Here is a 20,299-nt window from a genome sequence, read left to right on the forward strand (position 1 = left end):
CGGTCCCGAGCAGCCTCCGAACGCCGGCGGCAGGCAGGCCGGGGCCCTGCCCGGCTACAAGTGACAAGGCCGCGCCCGGGCCCGCGCCCACCTTCCAGCTCCGCCAGCACCTCGAGCTCGTCCGCAAACTGGCTGTGGAAGTCGTCCTCGACGCCGTGCAGCTCCCGCTCGTAGTCCTCCATGGCCACGCGTGCCCGCCGAGCCCGCCGGAGTCGCCGCCGGCTCCGAAGCTCCCGCGCTACAGCTGCGCGCCGCTCCCGCCCCCCGCGTCCCGGCGCCGCCAATGTGCAGTCGGCGTGCCCTGCGGCGCTCAGCCATTGGTCAGTAGGCAGGGCGGGGCGGGGGCGGGGCTGCGCGCGCAGGTAGGGTGGGGCCGAGTCAAGGCTTGGAGTCCGAAAGGCAGGTCCCAAGAGCTCGCTATTGGTCCACACGGCTGCCCGTCTGGGGGCGTGGGCGGGGAGTGGGCGGGGCTCTGCGGGCAGGCCGGACCTGGAAAGAAGTGGTTCCGTGGCCCGAATGAAAAGTCCCTGGGTCGTGGATCGCGAGGTGCGGGGACGCGGGAGCTGGATCGGGGCGGGTCAGCGGCATCGGGGACCCGGACGGCGCGGCCCGACTGCAGGTCGGTTCCAGAGTGGGCGGGGGCGGGCTCGCCACCGGGATCCACCCAGAACCCCTTAGCCCATCGGACGCAGGAGGTGGGGGCTTCCGCGGAGGGGAGGTAGGGAATGGTGTCTGCATGGAGGGTGGGAGGGCGAGGGTGAACTCCGCCCCTGCACCCAGCGCCCCCCCTTGCACCCGGCTGCCCTGTGCCGCCCCCGGCTGCGAGGGCCGTAGCAGCCCCTCTCCTCGACTCCCTCCCCACTCAGGAAAAGGCCCCTATCGCGCGTTCTGGTCTGTTGGGAAGGGTCGGTGGGAGTGGGCTGCAGAGCAAGACTGTTTCTCCCAAGGCCTGGGTCTGGCCGGGACTGTGGGACTGCCCCACGTCCAAGCAACACTGGCTCCCCTCACCTTGACCACACTCCCACCCCAGTTGCCACTCTCCTACGAGGTTCAGGGGTGAGAGTAGTTAGGAGCCCAGTGGATGCAGGCACATAGTAGGTGCATGTGTTTGCCTGATACACAGCGTTTGTGGCTTCAGACCCAGAGCTCTGGAGAGCAAGGGTTGTCTACCCGAGCTGGGCATGACCCTGACATGGGCTGGTCACCCTATGAACCACATGCTTGCCCTGCATGCAGGCCCCACCATGGAGCCAGGCAGTGTGGAGAACCTGTCCATTGTGTACCAGAGCCGTGACTTCCTGGTGGTGAACAAGCACTGGGACGTGCGCATTGACAGCAAGACGTGGAGGGAGACCCTGACCCTCCAAAAGCAGCTGCGGCACCGCTTCCCCGAGCTGGCTGACCCCGGCACCTGCTACGGGTTCAGGTACCTGGGAGTGCGGCACAGGGAGCCCAAGGCAGCCTCCGCGGGAGGGAAGTGGCCGCCCCTAACCCGGCCTCTTCTGTCCCTTTGCTCGATGCCAGGTTCTGCCACCAGCTGGATTTCTCCACCAGCGGAGCACTCTGCGTGGCCCTAAACAAAGCAGCTGCAGGCAGTGCTTACAGGTGCTTCAAGGAGCGGCGGGTCACCAAGGCTTACCTGGCTCTGGTAAGGCCTGGCCAGGCCTGGGGCATGGGGGCTCCGGTGCTCAGCCCACATCAGCAAGGTCTGAGTTTCAGGTGGGCTCCCCTGACCTGCAGGTTCGGGGGCACGTCCAGGAGAGCCGGATAACCATCAGCTATGCCATCGGCAGGAACAGCACAGAGGGTCGGACCCACACCATGTGCATCGAGGGCACCCAGGGTACGGTGGGCAAGGGGGCAGGGGCCATGGCACATGTTTCATCTAAGGGGACCTTGTGCTGAGGTGACCTGGGGCCCGGGGCTGACCCAGGCAACCCTCACAGCCTCCCTTCCTCCCCCGCAGGCTGTGAGAACCCGAAACCAAGCCTCACGGAGCTGGTGGTTCTAGAACATGGGCTCTATGCAGGTGACCCCGTCTCCAAAGTGCTGCTGCAGCCCCTCACAGGTACATTCAGGAGCGGGGCCAGGAAGCTTCCCAGGCTCCTCACTGCCCCGCCCCTCCGCCCCCAACAGTGTCCTGCCCCCGGCGTGCTGGGTGCCTGGTGTCAGCATCTCCTCAAGCAGTGCACTGCAGTGTCCCCCTTAGATAGGAAAGGAAACTGACGCACAGAGGCAGAGTAGCCTGACGGGGGCCACCCCAAACATTGCTGGCAAAAGCGGATCCTTCTCCCACACACTTTCACCCCGCAAACTGCGAGCTCTTGCCCTAGAGGGTGGTCTTGCTGGTCTGGATGTGAAGGGCAGTGGGGGAGGCGGGCCTGAGGTCTCCAAATGTACCAAGTGCCACCCCTGGGCCCTGGCCTCGCCAGGAGGTGACCCCAGAAAGTTGACTTCCCATTCCTAAGTTTCTTATGTCCCTCGTCTGTAGCAGGAAGCAGGGAGGTTTATTGCATGTGCCCGCTGAGTTGGCAGCTGGGGACAGTGACATGAACGGTGGGGTGGTGGTCATGGAGTGGCACCCCTGCCTCACTGGCCCTCTCTCCCCACACAGGCCGGACGCACCAGCTGCGCGTACACTGCAGTGCCCTCAGCCACCCCATTGTGGGGGACCTGACCTACGGGCAGGCCTCGGGCCAGGAGGACCAACCGTTCCGCATGATGTTGCATGCCTTCTACCTGCGGATACCCACCCAGGCCGAGTGTGTGGAGGCCTGTACACCAGACCCTTTCGTGCCCACCCTTGACGCCTGCTGGAACCCACACACCCTGGTACAGCCACTGGACCAGCTTGTCCAAATCCTGCGGGCTGACCGTGACCATGGACCCTCAGAAGGTGACACTTTGGCCCTGCAGCCCCTCCACGCACCTGCCCGGGCCAGGCCGGCCCCCACCGCCCCCTCCCCGTCCCCCTGAGACAGAGGCTCAGAGGGCCTCATATCTTCAGTGGCTGTCAGAGTGGACACTGGAGCCAGACAACTGAGAGTGTGGGCCTGATGTTTGGGTGAAGACGAACCTCCAGGTGGACGGGGACTGCGGGCCAGAACCCTAAGCCTATCCGGAGGCGGAGGTGTCCCAGCCACAGAGCACTGACCCCACCCCAACTGTAGCAGCCTAACCTGAAGAGGGACCTACGGCCAGCAGGGGGAGCCAGGCCGCCACGATTATGGAGGATGAACTCAGGGTGGTAGGACCAGCCCCCCCAAAAGGAACCAAGGCCTGCCAATCCTCCCCAGACACCTTTCGGACTCCAAAGCTTTACCCCCAGGGCCTGTGTGTAGACGTGCCCAGGGGTTGCCCTGGAAAAGGACTCGAGCCGGCCCTTGCTGGGCCCCTCGTCCACCCCCAGAGCACCTTGCTCCTTTCTCTGTTCAGACCCTCTGTGCCATCACCCCAGCTTGGCTGAGCCCTCTCCACCTGCAAACCCTGACTGGTCCCCTGCCCGGCCAGTCCTGCTTTGTGCCTTGGCTTCTGCCGAACTCTGCCCATGGGTCTCCCACCTCCACCCACATCCTAATCACCACACATGGGAGTGGTCGGGGCTGTCCCTTCTGGCCTGATGTAAGTGCTGGGGCGGGGGGGGGGGCTCCCACACAGCCCCTGGTTATCAGACCTTAGCCTAGGAGCAAGGGCAGCCCAGCTCCCGCCTCCTCTGTCCCCTACAACACGCCCACATCATTCCAGCTGCCACCGGGCTCCAGGACTTAGAATAAAGGCTCAGTGACTAACCCTGTGAACAGCCATGAATAATTCTGAGGTGGGGGTTACAGGGGAGCCCAGACTCCTGCACCAGGTAGGCCTCTGTCCCAAGCCCTCCTGCAGGACCCAGGACTGACCTCGAGGCCTGGCTGCTGCCCTGTACCCCTATGCAGTGGGTACACTCCTGCCCTGGTCGGAGGATCCCTGGCCCTCCCAACAGAAAACATTGGAACATCCAACTAGTCTCACCAGAGTCCCTGATAGAGCTACTGCCGTGGCCACCATCATACCAGTCTTAGGGCCTTCCACCGTGTCAGAACGCCATGGGAGGGCTGTCGCCTGGGCCACCAACCAGTCTGAAGTCACATGCCACATCCCTGCACCCCGCTGGGCCAGACCCCTCCTCTCGCCAGTTGACACAGGTCCTGTCATGGGGTTCCTGGGCTGGACCTACCTGTGACCACGTCAGGATCTCAGTGGGATGGAGCCAGAAGCAGCCACCACAGGGTCTCTGCAGAGGCCTGCTTCCTGCATCCATTTCCTCATCTGTAACAGGAAGGGCTGGAGCAAACCAGAGGGGCCCACAGGATGCCCACAGTGGTCACCCAGATGGTCAGATGGTTACTGTGGTTACCCAGCGTGACTGGCGGGGTGCGGTGGGATAGCATCACCAGTCCCCATCCCAGCACACCTGCTTCCTCGTTTTCACACTTGCTGAACCTTCTACCTGAGAACACATCACCTTGCTGAGACCTGCCCCACCTTTCCCCTTCTGCCCCTGCCTCCACCCATACCCGCAGGCCCCTTACAGCACACACGGGTTTTCAGCCTGGCCACAGGGTCTGGTCATGCTTCCCACTCACTGCTGTGTGGCCACAGGCAAGTTGCTCAGCCTCTCTGAGCCTGAGTTTCTTCCTCTGTGAAAGGGGCACGGAAGCTGGGCCATGAGCCGAGGCCGACTCACTGAGGGAGGCAGTGCTTGGAAGAGCCGGGCAGGCTGTGGCTCTACAGCCCAGCAGGTGCTCGGTTGCTGTGGTTATTTGTCTGGGCCTGGGCCTGGTGCTGCCCTGGAGGCTTAGCCTCCACAGGCCAGCATGTGGCCTCCTGTACTCGCTGGCTGCTTCCTGTTCCCACCTACTCTGAACTGTGGGAGTCTCCTGCCCTGGAAGCAGGAAGACCCCACCACTGTATGACATCCCGCTCCCCCAAAATCCCTCACTGTGTAGAGCCCTCGGCCAAAACCTGGACTCCCATGGGGCCTGTGCAGGGCCAAGAGCAATCCCTCCGGCTGTCAGCCCCCAGGCTCAGGTCAGTGCCTCTGCTGGGCCGTGACGCTGGCTTGCTGGGCACAGGCGGCCTGTGATGCAGGTGGCGGTCATCAGGCCGCTGAACCCGGGCTGTAGGCAGGTCGGGAAGTCCCTCCTGTAGTCACCCCTCCTGTTCAGCCTTGGAGGTCTGCTTGGTGGACTGGCCCCAGAGCATGCGTGGCACACGCTCCACCATCAAGGCTGCCCACCTGGTGCCCACATGCCCTCCCTGCTCCTGGTACTCAGGGGTGTGTCCACGCCTGCCTGGCTCTGCTCCAGCACCCACAGAACAGAGACACTGCACACACGTCACCAGACCTCAGCACCACACTGAGTCCACGTGTGCCTAACGTCCCTGCAGGGGGCACACGTGCACAAAGATGTGCATGCTCCCAGGCACACGCATACAGGCACCTGTGTGCACACGCTGACACGCACACACAATGAAGGCAGAGATACCTGTGTATGAACGCACATACAGCCCTCGAGGCACGACCCCTCCGTGGGAAGGGGTTACGCTGCGTAGCTGCCAACCATGCGCTCAACATCTCACTCTCCTGGGGCTGAGGAGCAGGTGCCACTGTGCTGGGGCCCCAGGGGCCAATATAGTAGCGTCACCTGGCACAGCTCCAGCCCCTCCCCTACGCCGGCCCGGTGAGCGTCACTGCAGGAGGGGGTGGCTGCACAGACAGGGTGCTGGTGAGGCGTGGAGGTGAGCGGGGACCCTGGCGCTCCAACCCTGCACCACCCCAGTGCCCCAGGGCTCAGCTGCAAGGACGGACATGCTCAGTGGGCTGAGACGGCTAGTGTCTGCCACCTGGTTACAACCCTCTGCATCCAACCGCCAATGCCTGGCTCCAGAGCACCACCCTCCACCAGAAGTTCTTTGTGCTCAGGTGAGGGGTGGGGCCAGGGTGGGAGTCATCACCAGCTGGGGCCACAGGACCAGGCTTCTAGTCTGGTATCTGCAGGCGTGGGCAGGGAGCTGAGCCTCCATTATGCCCCCTGCATGGGGAGTAACCTCCCTGTCTTGCTCCTGGTCCATGTGGAATCTGAGGCTCACTGGTACCCCAAACTGTGAGCCTGTGCAAGGCGGTGCCTAGGAGTGGGCAGTGTGGGCCAGCCTCCCAGATGTCCGTCACCTCCCAGGACCTGAGTCCCCAAGCTTCACAGCTTTGGTCTCCACCATAGATGGGGGGGGGGGGGGCTGCACTGTGGGCTGTGTCTGTGACCAGGACTTAGGCCCAGAGAAGGGTGGAGAGCTGCCTGGGCCGCCCAGATGTGGGAGTGAAGCCATGGCCGCTCACCTGGTGAGCCGGGCAGGTTGGGAAGCCACCAGGTCTCCCCCAGCAACCTGTGGGGACCCGCCGGGACTGCTGCCCTCTCCCCTGTAACTGTCAAGGGATCTGTTCATTGGAGACACCACAACCCAAGCCACAGCCGGGGGGTCCCCTGAGCCCCAACTTACGATAAGAAAGGCCCGGCTCCCCCTAGAGCAGCTCCCTTTTGTTCCAAAGATGCTTGTTGGTGGGGCTATACCCCTCCCCGAAGGCAGAGAGACGCAGCTGTAGCTCAGCTCAGGTTGCCTGCCCTGCAAGGCGCCCAGCCTGCGTGACACTGGACAGAAGCCCTTCTTTTTTTTTTTTTTCTTTTTTTTAAAATATATTTTATTGATTTTTCACAGAGAGGGAGGGAGAGGGATAGAGAGTTAGAAACATCGATGAGAGAGACACATCGATCAGCTGCCTCCTGCACACCTCCTACTGGGGATGTGCCCGCAACCCAGGTACATGCCCTTGGCCGGAATCGAACCTGGGACCCTTCAGTCCGCAGGCCAACGCTCTATCCACTGAGCCAAACCGGTTAGGGCCAGAAGCCCTTCTTGTCTGTGCCCCTCGGCCAAGGCTGGTGGGGGGAGGCGGTGGGGCCGGCCTCATCACTTCCTGTCTCCTCTCCAGCTCGTCCTGGACCCGCTGCTTGTGACCCCAGCGCCTTCCGTGCACCGCGCACAGCCATGGGCCCCAGAGCAGGTGTGCTGGCGGCCCTCAGGGCAGGGGCTCCGGGCAGCAGGACGGCCGATGTGGAGAGTGTTCACACTCCGGCCACCGTGTCCTCCCGAGCCTGCGATCAGGGCCCCGCCCCAGGATGCCCCCCGCCGGCTGGGGCTCAGGGGAGGGAAGGAGAAAGGCAGGCAGGGCCCTGGGCCTGGGGGGCCTCGAGGGGACAAGGAGAGGCCACGGCTAGAAGGGGCTCAGGAGGTCGTGGTCGACCCCATTCCCTCTGTTTGAGGGTCTTGGGTCTCAAACTGTGAGGACAGAGCCACAAGGATAGAAAGTACAAGTGCATTGGTACACACAGTCCACACGTGCACATCTCATCACACATGTGTGAACATTGGCGGGCACATGTACAGTCCATCACATATGTGTGCACATGCTTCCAGACACAAAAAAGACACACGCCACCAGCTGCACATGGGTACACATCATCACATACATGTACACTGCCATCCCACCAGGTATGCATTGTATTGGGCATACATGCCACCACGGACATGTATACGCCACCACACACGTGTGCACATCACATGTACATGCTGTTGGGAACACACGCATGCAGTGTCAGACAGACACACGTATAGTCAGACACACACCACACTCAGGCCTAGGCCGCTACACACAGGTGACCAGGGCCACATGGCGTCCGAGGTCTCCATGTTGGACAGACCCGCGCTGGACCTCCCACGCATGCTTCCCCTCAGCAGGGCTCAGCCTTCGAGGGACTAGAGCAGCGGTTCTCAACCTGTGGGTCGCGACCCCTTTGGCGGTCGAAGGACCCTTTCACAGGGGTCACCTAAGACCATCCTGCATATCAGATTCATAACAGTAGCAACATTACAGTTACGAAGTAGCAACAAAAAAAAGTTTATGGTTGGGTCACAACATGAGGAACTGTTTAAAGGGCCAGAAGGTTGAGAACCACTGGGCTAGAGGCTGCTGACGGCCTGTTCTGTTCCAGGCGCCCTGGTGAGCCGGGGCCTCATCCTCTGCATGTGGCTCACTACTCCCTGCGCTGGTCCCCACGCTGAGGGCTTCTCCCAGGAAGGGCTGGATGCCAGCAGGGCCGACCTGTGGGCCAGGTGAGTGGCCTCCCCTCCTGCAGCTGATCCCCTGGCCGGCCTGGAGGAGCGGGTGGGTGAGAAGGAGGGACCACCTCCAGGGGCGGCAGACGATGACCAGGCATGGCTGTGGCAGGGTCCCCGACTTCTGGCTCTGAACCGGGGCCTGGCTATCACCCACCCAGGTCCAGGTCACTCATCCACCTTGCCCTCAAGTGGCCCAGAGTTCAGTGTCCTCCATCAGAGTCAGGTGCCCAGGCCATCAGAGCTGGCTGGGGCCAGGGTCCCTCCTGAGCCCCCCACTGCTCCCACTGCTCCCCTCGGCCTGGCAGGCGATCACAGCTCATCCTGAGTCCTCATACTTCCTTCCTTCTACCCCGAGGCTTTGCTGCCCCCTCAGGCCCCAAACAGACCCTGCATTGTTTCCGTGCACTTTTGGGGGGGGAGGTGGGGGTTCATGCCTAGGCTCGGCTGTCCTCTCCTTCCCTGGGGAGTTGGAGGTCAATGATTAGCCATCAATTGATCAATCAGTTGACTGACCAGACAAGGCTGGAGGCCCAGTTGGACCACTGAACCCAGGTTAAAGCCCCAGAGACCCCTTCCTGGTCATGAGATTTATTACTCACACCGTGAGGAAGGCCCCACCAGGAGAGGAACTGGCTGTGGTGGCCCAGCAGGTGCCCAGGCTACATCTCCTCCAAACCCTCAGCCATCGCTGGGACCGGCCTTGGGAGGAAGCAAAAACCCAGCCTGGGCCTCCCCTGCTCACAGCTCAGAACCTGAACTGGGCGCTCACAGGAGGAGGGGGCGCGGGGGGGGGGGGGGAGACGCCAGAGTCCTGCCTGTGCCAAGGCCCTGCCTGCCACACTGCCTGTGTCTCATTCCTTCGGTGTTGCGAGTCTAACCCCCATCCTGCATGCTGCCGCCTGGGCTGCCCCTCCCACCCCACCTCCTCCCTCACCACCTGCCTCCTTCTGCTCAGTGCCAACACCTCCCTCCTGCAAGGCTTCCGCTGCCAGCCAGCCAGCCAGCTGTCCCGGGACCGGCTTTCAGCTCTGATCAGGAGGATGGCATCGCAGCAGGTGCTCCTCAAAGCCTGGCAGGTAAGAAGCCCTGGCTGGCATGAGTGGATGGCGTGTCGAGGGCAAGAACAGGCTCCCAGGAGAGGCCCTGGAGATGGGTAGGAGGGAGAGTGTCCCCGGCAGGGACACAGGCCAGCAAGGGCCAGGACCGTTCGGCCGGGACGGTCTCTATGCCAACCTGCCAATTTCACAGCCACCTACGAGGCATCTCTTAGGCCAGTGGTCGGCAAACTGCGGCTCTTTGGCCCCTTGAGTGTGGCTCTTCCACAAAATACCACGTGCAGGCGCGCATGTACAGTGTGATTGAAACTTCGTGGCCCATGTGCAGAAGTCAGTATTTTGTGGAAGAGCCACACTCAAGGGGCCAAAGAGCCGCATGTGACTTTCGAGCTGCAGTTTGCCGACCACTGTTTTAGGCTGACTCCGAGGTGACAGAAGCCTGCCCACCCCCCGTAGGGCCCACTTTGGGTTGTTTCTAGGACTTCTCGGCCAGTTGCCCACAGACCCCAGCCTGTTTTCGGTTGGGTGAGGGCTTGTTCACCTGGCCTGCCTGGCCTCTTTCTGACTCCTCCTTGGGGTAGATCTTCCAGCCTTCTGGCCTTTCCCCCTGGGCCATGAGAGGGGCCGGCTGAGCCCACCTCAACTCACAGCTGACCTAAGCATGGCCTGCCCTGAGTTGGAAGAAAGGAAGGAAGGAAGGGGGGAAGGGAGGAAGGAAGGAGGGAGGGAGGGAGGGAGAGGAAGAAGGAGGGAGGGAGGGAGGAAAGATATCCATCATTCTCATTATAAAGTTAATATAAATCTAGTAATAAAAGGAAGGAACACACACAAAAATAAAAGAAGAAAAACAACTACCAATAAATTTGAAACGACCTCAAAGGAGGCCAGGCTGGACAGGAAGTCAGGGCAGGGGTGGCACTGGGATGAGCCTCCATGGTGCAGTGGGCGGGGTGGACAGGGCCTGAATGCCAGCCCGGGGTTGGGGGGGGCAGTAATGTTCAGGCTGGGTTTGCCCCATCTGGGGCCATTCTGATGTGGAGGTGGAGGCAGGCAGAGGAAGACATCAAGTCCAGGTGACACGGAGCAGGCAGGTGGGAGGAGGGAACTGGATGGATATGGGGCCGGACATCGGGGTCTTGGGCCCAAAGGCCTAACTGAGGGGGAGTGTGACATGGCAGAGAGGAGGGGGCTGGCGAGGGAGTGAGGCATCATTCGCCCTACCCAGCTCAGCTGCCTGGCCAACCTGGCCGCCCTGCATGGCCTCCAGAGTGACTTTCCGCTGCACCCACCTGACCTGCTGCTCTTCTACAAGTGAGTGCGCCCCCCCCTCCCAGCCCCGCCCAAGCAGACTGAGCATGCTTCCTCTGGGTCCTGGGGACCCCAGCTCCCCAGGGGCACCTGGGCCACCCCAGAGGACCCCTGGCTGGCCCCGCCCTCCCAACAGCACCCCACCTGCCTGCAGCCTGGGGCACGTAAGGGAAGCCGACTGCCGGGCCTTCACCCACCGTGCCGCCCAGGGGGACACCGAGCTGCTGGCCAACCTGCCTGACCAGAGGGCCGCCCTGCAGCACTCCGCCTTGGCCTGCCTGGTAGGCCCTGGGGCGGGACAGGAAGGGTGGAAGGGACCTGGGGCCGGGCCCTCGCTGACCTGCTGTCCTGCAGGGGGTGTCCCACCCACCACGGCTCAGCGCCTCAGATCTGCTGCTCCTCGGGGTCCTGGTGTGCGACATGGAGGCGTCCAGCATCGTGGCCTCGGACCCCCACGTGCTGCAGAACCTGCAGCGCTGCCCCCGGCTGACCCCTGCCCAGCAGGCTGCTCTCAACACACTGCTGACCAGCGGGAGGACCGTGCTTGGGTGGGTGGGGCCCATCCCCTCTGCGAGGCCTCCCTCCTGGAGATGAGACGAGGGAAGCCTAGGGTTTGGGCCCAAGAGTTCACTGAGCTCCATAGCCCCGCTGATCTCCCACTTCTAACGTCGCTCTCAGCCTTTGGGGCATACAGGTTTGGGGTGCTGCCAACACCCACTGGGCGCCTCAATCCCCTGCCCTGAAGCCTGGGTGGGAGAGAGTCTGGGCAGGCGAGGGGGCCCCAGCAGGGCAGGCCCTGGGAACTGCACACTCCAAGGGCTGGGTGCTGCTCCAGACCCAGCCCCCGCTTCCCGCACACCAGGCCCCCTGTCTCCTGGAACCTGGAGGGGTTGCAGGCTCTGGGACCGCTGGCCACCTACATCAGCTCCAGCCTGTGGATGCACGTGCAGGAGGTAGGATGGTGCCCTGGGGCGGGGAGCGGGAATCGAACTGGCCCTAGACACAGAGAGGGGTGTCCAGCAGACCCTCTAGGCCTGAGGGCTGACCATACAGCCACCCAATCAATGCCTGAGTGGTGTCCCCAGTTGCTGCCATCACAGAGTCTCTATCTGTGGGATGGGGGAGGAACCAGGTGCCGGCTGTGGAGTCTTCAGCACCCGCTGCCAGGCCGTGGGCCTGGACTTCTTTGGCAGCATGGTGGCTGCATGTCGAGCAGGGCGGCTCAGCCAGCGTGACATCAGGCACTTTGTCACCAGCTTCCTTGAGGCCAAGGCCAAGGCCAAGTTGATGTCCTCACGGCCCAAGCGGGGCACAGGTCAGTGTGGCCTCCGTGGCCTGGGGACACTGCTCTGGACTCCTGATCCCTGGGTGAGGGCACCCAATGCACGGCCACAACTGCCGCCCAACCTCCTGAGCTTGTGTCCAGCATAGGCCGACCGGACAGAAGCAGTGAGGCTGGACTTCTGGGCCAGGGCCGGGTTGGAGGTCAAGGTCAAGGTCAAGTTCTTGGCTAGGGGTCAAGCTTGGGGAGAGAGTCCAGGGTGGGTGAGGGTTAGCAGTGAGGTAGAGCCTGCAGTCAACCCCACCCCCAGCCACAGGGCGACCCTGCATCCAAGGCAACATCACGGCGGCCACGCTGCAGGATGACCTCTTCCTGCTTCACTACGACTGCTCCCAGCTCGAGTCTTGCCTGGGCAGCCGCGTGCTCAGGGCCAACGTGGACCGCTTGCTGCAGCACCCACTGCCTACTGAGTGTCAGCGCGTCGTCAAGGCCAAGTTGGCTCGGGTACACTGAAGACTGGGTGGAGGCAGGTGGGTGGTGGGCGCTAGGGCTGGGCCTGATCCTCTCGCCTGCCTCAGATCTACCCAAGTGGCATCCCGGAAGAGCAGCTTCGGCTCATCACCTCGCTGGTCTACCTGTACTCTCTCGTGGAGATCCGCCAGTGGAACATCACGTCTAGGGACACCGTCATGGCCCTGCTGGCCTCGGACGTGGCCCTGGAGAACCAGACGGAGGTGAGGGCAGGACGGGTGGGGGAAGGTAGTGAAGCTGGGGGGTGGGGGTACCCGCGGACCCTGACCCCAGCATTGCCCCCAGGCCATCCTGCAGAAGTTCCTGGACCACAAAGGCACCATCACTAGCGCCCTGCTTGTGGCCATCGGGGGCTCCCGCCTCTGCTGGATGAGCCCCCGCCAGATCCAGGCCATCCGGCCCTCGGAGTTCCGGTGAGCCGACCAGCGACACGCTCGCTGCACCCTGGGTCAGCTCACCTCCTCACCCAGCAGAACCGGAGGGGGAGACAGAGGCTCAGGGGGGGTCTGGGCCAGGCCAACACAGGTGTGTTAGTGTCCTACAGCTGCCAAACTGAGTTGTTGTTCTTTCATTTATTTTTGGTTAATCCTCACCCAAGGATACTTTTTCCATTCATTTTCAGAGAGTCGAAGGCAAGGAGGGAGCAGGAGGGAAGAGAGAGAGAGAGAGAGAGAGAGAGAGAGAGAGAGAGAAACATTAATGTGAGAGAGACATATCCATTGGTTGCCTCCTGCACTCACCCCACAACCCAGGTATGTGCCCTTGACAAGGAATGGAATCAGCAACCCTTCGGTGCGCAGGCCAGTGCTCCAACCACTGCGCCACACGCTCCAGAGCTCAAACTTAGTTTTATAAGAACAGAGATGTATTCTCTCACCGTCCGGAGGCCAGAAGTCTGGAATTAAGGTGTCAAGAGGGCCAGGCTCCCCTTGAAACTTCCTGCCTCCTCCAACTTCTAGTGTTGCTGCCAATCCTCGGCCTTTCTTGGCTTATGGCCTCATCACCCTCTCTCTGCCTCCATCATCAGCACGTGGCTGTCTCCCGTCCGTGTCTATGTCTACATTTTCTTCTTTTATGACACCAGTCGTTAGCTTTTAGGGCCCACACTAATTCAGTAGGGCCTCATCTTACTTTGATGACATCTATACATAGGAAAGAGCCTCTTTCTGAAAGAGCCAAATAAGATCACATTCTGAGGTTTGGGGTGGACATAAATTCTGGGGAGACACTATCAGCCCAGCAGAGAGGGAAAAAGGGTAGCTGCGGTTTAGGGAGAGAGAGCCAGGCCCAGCCAAACCGTAGGAGGAGGGGCTCCCAGCTTTCCCATTCAAGTCTCCCTCCCCAGGCTGGGCGGGGGCCCTGGATACCTCCTCCCTGCCCTCAGAGCCGGAAAGAACGAGCTTTTTCTTTCAAAGCCCCAGAGGCCCTTCGGCAGCACCAGGACCCACCGCTGCCTACTACGACTTCGTGCGCCCCTATCTCGGTGAGACCCCGCCCTGTGTGCAGACCCCCCTGTCCTTCAGAAGCCCCACCCCCTCTCACCACCCCGCTTCCTCAGGCGGTGCCCCCACAGAGGAGCTGCAGCGCCTGGCCCAGGCCAACGTCTCCATGGACATCCACACCTTCACCAACCTGAACCCCTGCGCGCTGCAGGTGGGCCCTGGGGGGCGGGAGGCAGGCTGGCCAACCCGGGGAGCCCTAGGCCACAGGTCCAAAGGCACCCCAGGGTGGGCCCCGGGTCACTTCTCCAGGCTGGTTCTGCCACATCTCACCCCTGCTCACTCCCTGGGTAAGCGCTGCCCTGCCGGGTCTCCCCTTGGTCCTAAAGCTGGCCCCCCACTTCCCTTGAAGAACCTCAGTGTCAACAATGTGAGAACACTGCTGGGCCAGAACGTGGGGGACCTGCAGAAGGCACGCAGCCACCCAACCATCAGCTCCTGGCTCCGCAGCCTGAACAAGTCCCTGGACGAGCTGGGCCTGGACACGGACCCCGCCAGCCCCACCAGCCCCACCAGGACTCACAGCAACACCCCCTGGACGTCCCATCTGACTCCCCCAGGGGAAGGGCCTGGGAAGGACGCCCCCACCTCAGGTACAGCCCCACATCCAGCCCTCCCCCTTGGCAGGCCTTCCCCTGCCTCTGCTTGGCCTTGTCTGCCCAGGGCCCCATGGACCCCAAACTGCTACTTGCGCCCAATCTCATACTCTGTTGGCCAACAGTTTTTCCATTTGCCCCTCAGTTGACATTTGGGTGGCACTGGCTTCACCCTGAGTTACCGCAGGATACAATCACCTCCAAAGCCCACTGATCTGCATAAAGTAGAGGCCAAAACCCAGGGAGGGGGAAGCTTTGAGATCTTTGTTGGGGCCCAGAAGAGTGGCCACACATGGTCTTCCCGGCCCAGAGGGATAGCGTGAGCCTGGAGCCCAGAGGGAGGGGCTGCCCAGAGCCACGGGCGGGTCCTGGGTGTGGCTCCCAGCAAGGACTGATGGGTACTCTCTCCATGTTGCACCTACAGGCAGCCCATCAGCCCACCTGGGGTACCTGCCACTTGCTGTGGCCCTGCCCTCCAGCCTCCTGTGGCTGCTGTATTGGGGTGCCCTGGGGCCCTGTTGGGACTCACAATGTCCTCTGAAGACAGCGCTGTGCTGGTAGGTGGAGCCGGACGCCAGCCCAGGCTAAGGTGCAAGCCCCCGGCATGGAAAACCTCAAACCTCGCCTAGGAGCCTGCCCACACCCGGCTCCCAGGACCTGCAGCTGCACTGAGGGCCTGGGCAGAGCTGTGACTACGGGGTCACCAGCCCCTGCCCGCTGCGGGAGACATGCCCCACCCTCTGGTCTTCTTCAGGACAAAGAACTGGGGCTGGGGCTGGGGCGCGGGCTCCATGTCACTTACTCCGCTGGTTTTATGTCTTCCTTTTTTTACTTGGCTGATTTTAATAAAGGACAAGGTGATCTTCCTGTGTGTGTCCCTTTGCCCTGCCCCGAGGAGGGGCACAGAGACCCTCTGAGCTGTCTCCTGAGAAGTCACCAAGGCCACCCTGGGTGTGTTGGCCTGGCCTCAGGGGAGACAGGGGCAATGGAACAACATCAGGAAAGCCCCAACCCCCACCTCACACTCCCCTCCTACTGCTTGGAGTCCCTGCTCTGCTTCCCCTCCTTTCCGAGTACAAACAGAAGGGCTGCAACTCAGGGCGTCGCGTCCACAGGTTCCAGCCCGCAGGCCCCCACCCCTGAGAATACCACCGCCAGCCAGCCCCTCCTCCTCAAAACACCACAGCCACTTGGGCTCAGGACACCACCGCTGTCAACCCCCACCCTGCCCCTCCGAACACCACAGCCAGAAGGGCCTCCCCCTGTCCCCAGAGCACCACAGGTCACCTCTTTGGAGGGGGAACGGGTTCTCTTTTATTGAGCCCCAACCCCCTGGGATGGAGCAGGGACCGCCCAGGCCGCTCCCACCGGCGGGAATCTCCACAGCAGGGCCCTGTTCAGCCTCCAGGGCAGTGAGCTCAGTTCAGCAGCAAAGCCAGGAGCAGAGCGGGCATCACAGTGAACGCAGATCCAGGTCCAAGGAGGTGGGAGCCCCCCAAGAGGGCCTCTGCACAGAGAGGGAGTGACTCAGACCCTCCACCTAATCTGCCCAGCCCTCCCCGCCGGCCTCCCCGCCCACCTCGAAAGTTGAGGTCTAGGACCAGGTAGCCGTTGGGGATGCCGCCGTGGAGCCCCAGCCCCAGGCTGTCCAGGTCGCTCTGCCGCTGCCGGAAGATCCAGTCCCGCACAGGGCTGTTCCCCTGCTCTGCCTTCAGGCCCTCCAGGTTTGGACCCAGAAGTTTTTGCACCTCGGCAATGGTCAGCGGCTGCCAGAGTCCCCAGGCGACCGTCAGGGTCTCTCCACCTCTGTCCAGAGGCTGCTGGACTCTGCTGTGTCCAAACCACCCCATGCTTCCCCAGCCCACAGACCCTGCCTCAGCACCTCAGACTTTGGAGCTGGCCTTGGCTCAATGGCCCCGCCCCTCCCCAGACCCCACCCCCTCAGTGCCCCTGCCCTGAAAGGCCCCCATCCAGGACAAGCCCTTCTCCGTGGCCCCTGCCTTCCCACGGCCCACCCTCCAATGGCCCCGCCCCTCTGGTGGCCATACCAGCAAGGCCTCTTTCTGCAGCTTCTTGAACGTGGCCATGTCCAAGCTTATGTTCTGCCGAATGAGAGCCCGCAAGTCCTCCGTGGAGGCCCCACCTGTGCCCAGGGAGAGGGGCCCTACGCATAAGACCTCACAACATTCCCCCCACTCGCACCCTCTGACCACAAGCTAGCAGAAGCCCACTTCCTTTACCGGGACTCCCTTTTCCTCAGGAATTTCTGGACAAACCCTGATTGGCCTGGTGACCCCCTGCCTCTCCCAGTCAGGGTAGGGGCTGGAGGTGGTCAAGTGCCTGAGCAGGGGTCGAACGCACAGGGCCTCAGCCTATATACGCTTAGCAGTGGTTCTCAACCTTCCTAATGCCGCGAGCCTTTAATACAGTTCCTCATGTTGTGGTGACCCCCAACCATAAAATTATTTTCGTTGCTACTTCATAACTGTAATGTTGCTACTGTTATGAGTCGTAATGTAAATATCTGATATGCAGGATGTATTTTCATTGTTCGCGACTCACAGGTTGAGAACCCCTGGCTTAGAGGGATGGAGGGCACCCTGACCCCTGGCCACACCACCAGGGGGAAGCCAGGCAGGTGAGAAGCTGGCAGCACCAATGGGGACCTCAGGCACCCCCCCCACCCCCCATGTCCTCCTGGCTCACCCAGGAAGGGCTTGATCCTTGCAAAATATGCAGAACCGCTCATGTTCCGGAAAGCGGCGTGGGCCTTGTGATAGAGGACATCCATCTGCGGTGGACGGCACGCAGCCAGGTCCTGAGGCCTGACCACCCTGGGGAGGCAGTGTGGGGCCAAGAAGTGAGCTTGGAGCACAGCACACCCTCCACACCAGCTGACCCCAGGGACTCACCAGACAACATCCTGCTGCACGTAGCCCAGCTGCTCGGGACTGAGCGAGCAGAGGTAGGCAGGATGAAAGCTGGCCAGCAGGTCCAGGGTGACCTTGTCCAGCCGGCCCCCTCCCACCAGATAGCGGGCAATCAGGGCAGCCACCTGTGGGAGGACCCAGTGAGATGCCTCGGGGCAGGAAGAGACAGCCCCTCAGGCCTGCACAGCCACCCCCTGTGCTCCCCTCCCAGCAGGTGGTCACCTGAGCATCCACTTTCCGCCCTGTGCTGACTTTAAGCAGAGATTTCACGGTCTCCAGGGATGTGACATTCCACTTGTGGATGTCCTCGGGGGTGACCTCAAGGAAGAAGTAACTCAGGGACTGGATCAGGGACTCAGGGTAGCCCTGTGGGTAGACCTGCAGGGAAACTGACCATGAGGGCCACAGCCACTCCCAGTGGGGCTGGGAAAGGCTTTGGCACCGCAAGCAAGCGGGAGCCTAAGTCAGGAACTACCTGGTCCAATTTGCGCTTTAAAATGTCAAGCTGCTGGTAGGTGAAGGGAATCGCATTCACCCGGTCCATATGCTCAGCCAGCAGGGCCCCATCCACACAGGCCTCCAGCTCCCACTCCGTGTAGAAGACGAGGTTTTCATCCACCTCATGGACCTCTTTCCCTGGGGGACAGGCCTTCTCTACAGGGGCAGGCAGGGGGTCAGGGGGCTGGGCTTTCCCAGTCAGCCTCCTCTTCCTCCCGCACCCATGCTGAGACCCTGGCCACACATGACCCTCTCCAGACCTCAGTTTAACCAGTGGCTCAATGGGGTGCTTCTGTCCATTCTCCAAAATTGAATGAGCAGAGCAGCCAGAACAGCCACAGCACCAGCAGGTGAGCCACCCCCCACCCCCCAGGTCTCCTGACACTTGACGGGCTGGGCCCTGTGCTCACTCTCTGTGCCCTGCAGAGCCCTCCGGAGAATGACGATCGGCTCAGACTGCTGCCAGGACAGGTCCTGCGAGGTACGTTGCAGCCATGGGGTCATGACACCCTGAGGACAGAGCAGGGTTCTGGCTGAGCCACACGGCCCAGCCTCTAAGGACACCCGCCTAGGGCCAGAAAACCCTCCCCTTATTCCCAGAGTCCTTACCTGTCCTGTGTCTGCAGTCTGGGCCCAGGAAAGTTGCACCCACCCTGCAGGGCAGGGACACAAGGTTCGAGGGGATGGCGGGGGCTTCTGGGTGCCTGCTACAGGCCCTACCCTGGGGAGGAAGGAGGCAAAACCATCCCTTCCCTGACCCCCAGCCCTGAATACACCCCACAGGTGTGGACACGGAAGGTTAGGCTCCTGTACCCCATGATGTCACAGCCACCACACACACCCCCCAGGCCAGGTCCGGCACCGCACCAGGGAGCCCAGGCCTCCCGCATCCTCTTCCTGGGACACCGCTGCTCAGTGCAGGCAGACACCTATCCCCCAAACACCCTCACTTCGGCCTGAGTCCCCATAACATCACTGCCCTGGTTCAGCCTCCAACCCTGTGTGGCAGCACAGGAAGAGACACTGCTGACAGCCTGCTGGGAACTCGGCACCCCTGAGGTTCAGGACGCCGCCTGAACTCAGAACACTGAGATTTGAGACATCTGCCTGGGACTTGAGGCACCTGCCGAGGTTGAGGGGGGGGCGGGGGGGCTGTCCAGCGACAGAGAGCCTTTCCTGAGATCCCGATCCCCTAAGAATCCTTGGCTGCCCTCCAGCGCTCTCCCATCCCAACCCTTCGCAGCAGCCCACCCCCAGTACTCACTGAGGCTGAGAAGCAGGAGCAGGAGGCCGTGGGTGGGGGTCCTGAGGAGCCCCAGGGTGGGGCGAGCACTCTGCAAGGCCATGGTCTGCGGAGGACAGCCCCTCTGATGTCCCCACCGCTCACCCACCCATGCCCATGCCCACAGCCAGTGAAGGGGTCTCAGAACCCCTGGGGCTCCAGGTGGAACCTTCTCAGGCCCCTGCAGCAGTGTCTGGGCTGCCTCCGGGCCCACTCTAGGGACCAAGCAGCCACCTGGCCCGCCTGGCCCGCCCCCCTCCGGGAAACTGGCCCCTCCTGCCAGGGGTGTGGGGTCTGAGTCAACCCTGCCGCCAGCTGTAACCCTGCCTCCAGGGGCAGGCAAACAGCTGGCCCATCCTCTCTCCCTGCAGCGCAGGGCAGGCAGAAGGAGGCAGGGCCGCCTCTGGCTCAGGCTGGCCTCAGTTTCCCCATTTGCACCAGGGGGACTAGGCAGTTCAGGACTAGGGGTCCTGCTGGGGCATGGCCATGTGCCCCCTCCACACCCTGCCACACCCACAGCCACAGGTGCTGGGCTTTGTGCAAACCCAGGGCCCAGACAGGTGGACAAAGCTGGTGGTTTCCCTTCTGAAGTCTCTCAAAACAGAGGCCTGGGTGGGTGCCAAAGGGCGAGGCCGCCTCCCACCTTCCAGCCCCTTGGGTGGGGCAGTGAGCGGGGAGGCACTCCTGTGGGGGTGGGAGGTCCCCTTGCAGTTTCTAGAGGGAGGAGGTGGGTGAGGAGGGTTGTCCCAGGCTGGGGTGGGGCCTGAAGGAGCCAGACCACCTTCTGCACTTGCCCAGGGAGGCCCAGGGCTGGAGGCTGCCTGTGGCCCAGTGGAGTGGAGCCCCCCTCCCCCAAACCTTTGCCCAGGCCTGTGTCAGCCCCACCCCTGGCTCATAAATGGGGGTGCAGGGGGCGGGGGCACATTCATGCTTCAGCAACCCCTTTCAGCTGTGCAAAGAGCCAGCCTGCAGGGAGTGTCCTGAGGAGTGGCAAGGCCCCAGGGAATCCCTCTGCCTCCCGCACCAGGCCCCAGAGGGGATGGGAGAAAACCAGACCCCAGACCAGATATAACGGGCCGTGGGTGCGACCAGGCAAGAGCTGCACCT

At 62.3% G+C, this 20,299-nt stretch overlaps 4 protein-coding genes across 4 annotated transcripts in view; 2 read left to right on the plus strand and 2 right to left on the minus strand.

The window, feature by feature from the left end:
* CHTF18 (chromosome transmission fidelity factor 18) overlaps nucleotides 1-243 on the minus strand; it is an 8,632-nt gene extending 8,389 nt beyond the window's left edge. Inside the window, 1 exon segment of the mRNA XM_023746045.1 lies at nucleotides 92-243. Coding sequence (XP_023601813.1) covers nucleotides 92-182 — 91 coding nt within the window. The 5' untranslated portion in view covers nucleotides 183-243.
* Nucleotides 244-471: 228 nt separating this feature from the next.
* Nucleotides 472-3,788, plus strand: RPUSD1 (RNA pseudouridylate synthase domain containing 1). Its single transcript, XM_014447165.2, is given in 7 exon segments — nucleotides 472-619; nucleotides 1,237-1,426; nucleotides 1,525-1,648; nucleotides 1,741-1,843; nucleotides 1,967-2,068; nucleotides 2,615-2,880; nucleotides 2,882-3,788. Coding segments are annotated over 7 exon segments (1,050 nt in total). The 5' UTR covers nucleotides 472-516; the 3' UTR covers nucleotides 3,044-3,788.
* A 3,974-nt stretch (nucleotides 3,789-7,762) lies between these two features.
* LOC102433426 (mesothelin-like protein) lies at nucleotides 7,763-14,659 on the plus strand. Its single transcript, XM_023746046.1, has 15 exons — nucleotides 7,763-7,811; nucleotides 8,085-8,205; nucleotides 9,167-9,287; nucleotides 10,492-10,577; nucleotides 10,729-10,855; nucleotides 10,929-11,122; nucleotides 11,437-11,527; nucleotides 11,742-11,889; nucleotides 12,173-12,360; nucleotides 12,435-12,590; nucleotides 12,673-12,802; nucleotides 13,733-13,870; nucleotides 13,946-14,040; nucleotides 14,239-14,479; nucleotides 14,628-14,659. The coding sequence occupies exons 1-15, from the start codon at nucleotides 7,763-7,765 to the stop codon at nucleotides 14,657-14,659; spliced, it is 1,917 nt and encodes a 638-aa protein (XP_023601814.1).
* Nucleotides 14,660-15,844: 1,185 nt separating this feature from the next.
* The window catches only part of MSLN (mesothelin), a 22,503-nt gene continuing 18,048 nt past the window's right edge, over nucleotides 15,845-20,299 (minus strand). Inside the window, exons 2-11 of the mRNA XM_014447166.2 lie at nucleotides 19,175-19,259; nucleotides 18,520-18,563; nucleotides 18,321-18,420; nucleotides 17,888-18,066; nucleotides 17,635-17,790; nucleotides 17,395-17,537; nucleotides 17,189-17,316; nucleotides 16,531-16,625; nucleotides 16,062-16,248; nucleotides 15,845-15,989 (exon numbers count right to left, since the gene is read on the minus strand). Of these exons, the coding sequence (XP_014302652.1) occupies nucleotides 15,901-15,989; nucleotides 16,062-16,248; nucleotides 16,531-16,625; nucleotides 17,189-17,316; nucleotides 17,395-17,537; nucleotides 17,635-17,790; nucleotides 17,888-18,066; nucleotides 18,321-18,420; nucleotides 18,520-18,563; nucleotides 19,175-19,256 (1,203 nt within the window). The 5' untranslated portion in view covers nucleotides 19,257-19,259 and the 3' untranslated portion in view covers nucleotides 15,845-15,900. The remainder of the gene's footprint in view (nucleotides 15,990-16,061; nucleotides 16,249-16,530; nucleotides 16,626-17,188; nucleotides 17,317-17,394; nucleotides 17,538-17,634; nucleotides 17,791-17,887; nucleotides 18,067-18,320; nucleotides 18,421-18,519; nucleotides 18,564-19,174; nucleotides 19,260-20,299) is intronic.

This window comes from Myotis lucifugus, unplaced genomic scaffold, assembly GCF_000147115.1.
Source record: "Myotis lucifugus unplaced genomic scaffold, Myoluc2.0 scaffold_622, whole genome shotgun sequence".
Taxonomy (NCBI): domain Eukaryota; kingdom Metazoa; phylum Chordata; class Mammalia; order Chiroptera; family Vespertilionidae; genus Myotis; species Myotis lucifugus.

What these genes read in the sequence shown, in the direction of transcription:
- LOC102433426 (XM_023746046.1), top strand. Translation starts at nt 7,763, where the DNA reads ATGGCGTCCGAGGTCTCCATGTTGGACAGACCCGCGCTGGACCTCCCA. An exon ending in ACCCGCGCTGGACCTCCCAC is followed by an intron (nt 7,812 to 8,084) that starts GCATGCTTCCCC and finishes GTTCTGTTCCAG; the next exon opens with GCGCCCTGGTGAGCCGGGGC. An exon ending in GACCTGCTGCTCTTCTACAA is followed by an intron (nt 10,578 to 10,728) that starts GTGAGTGCGCCC and finishes ACCTGCCTGCAG; the next exon opens with CCTGGGGCACGTAAGGGAAG.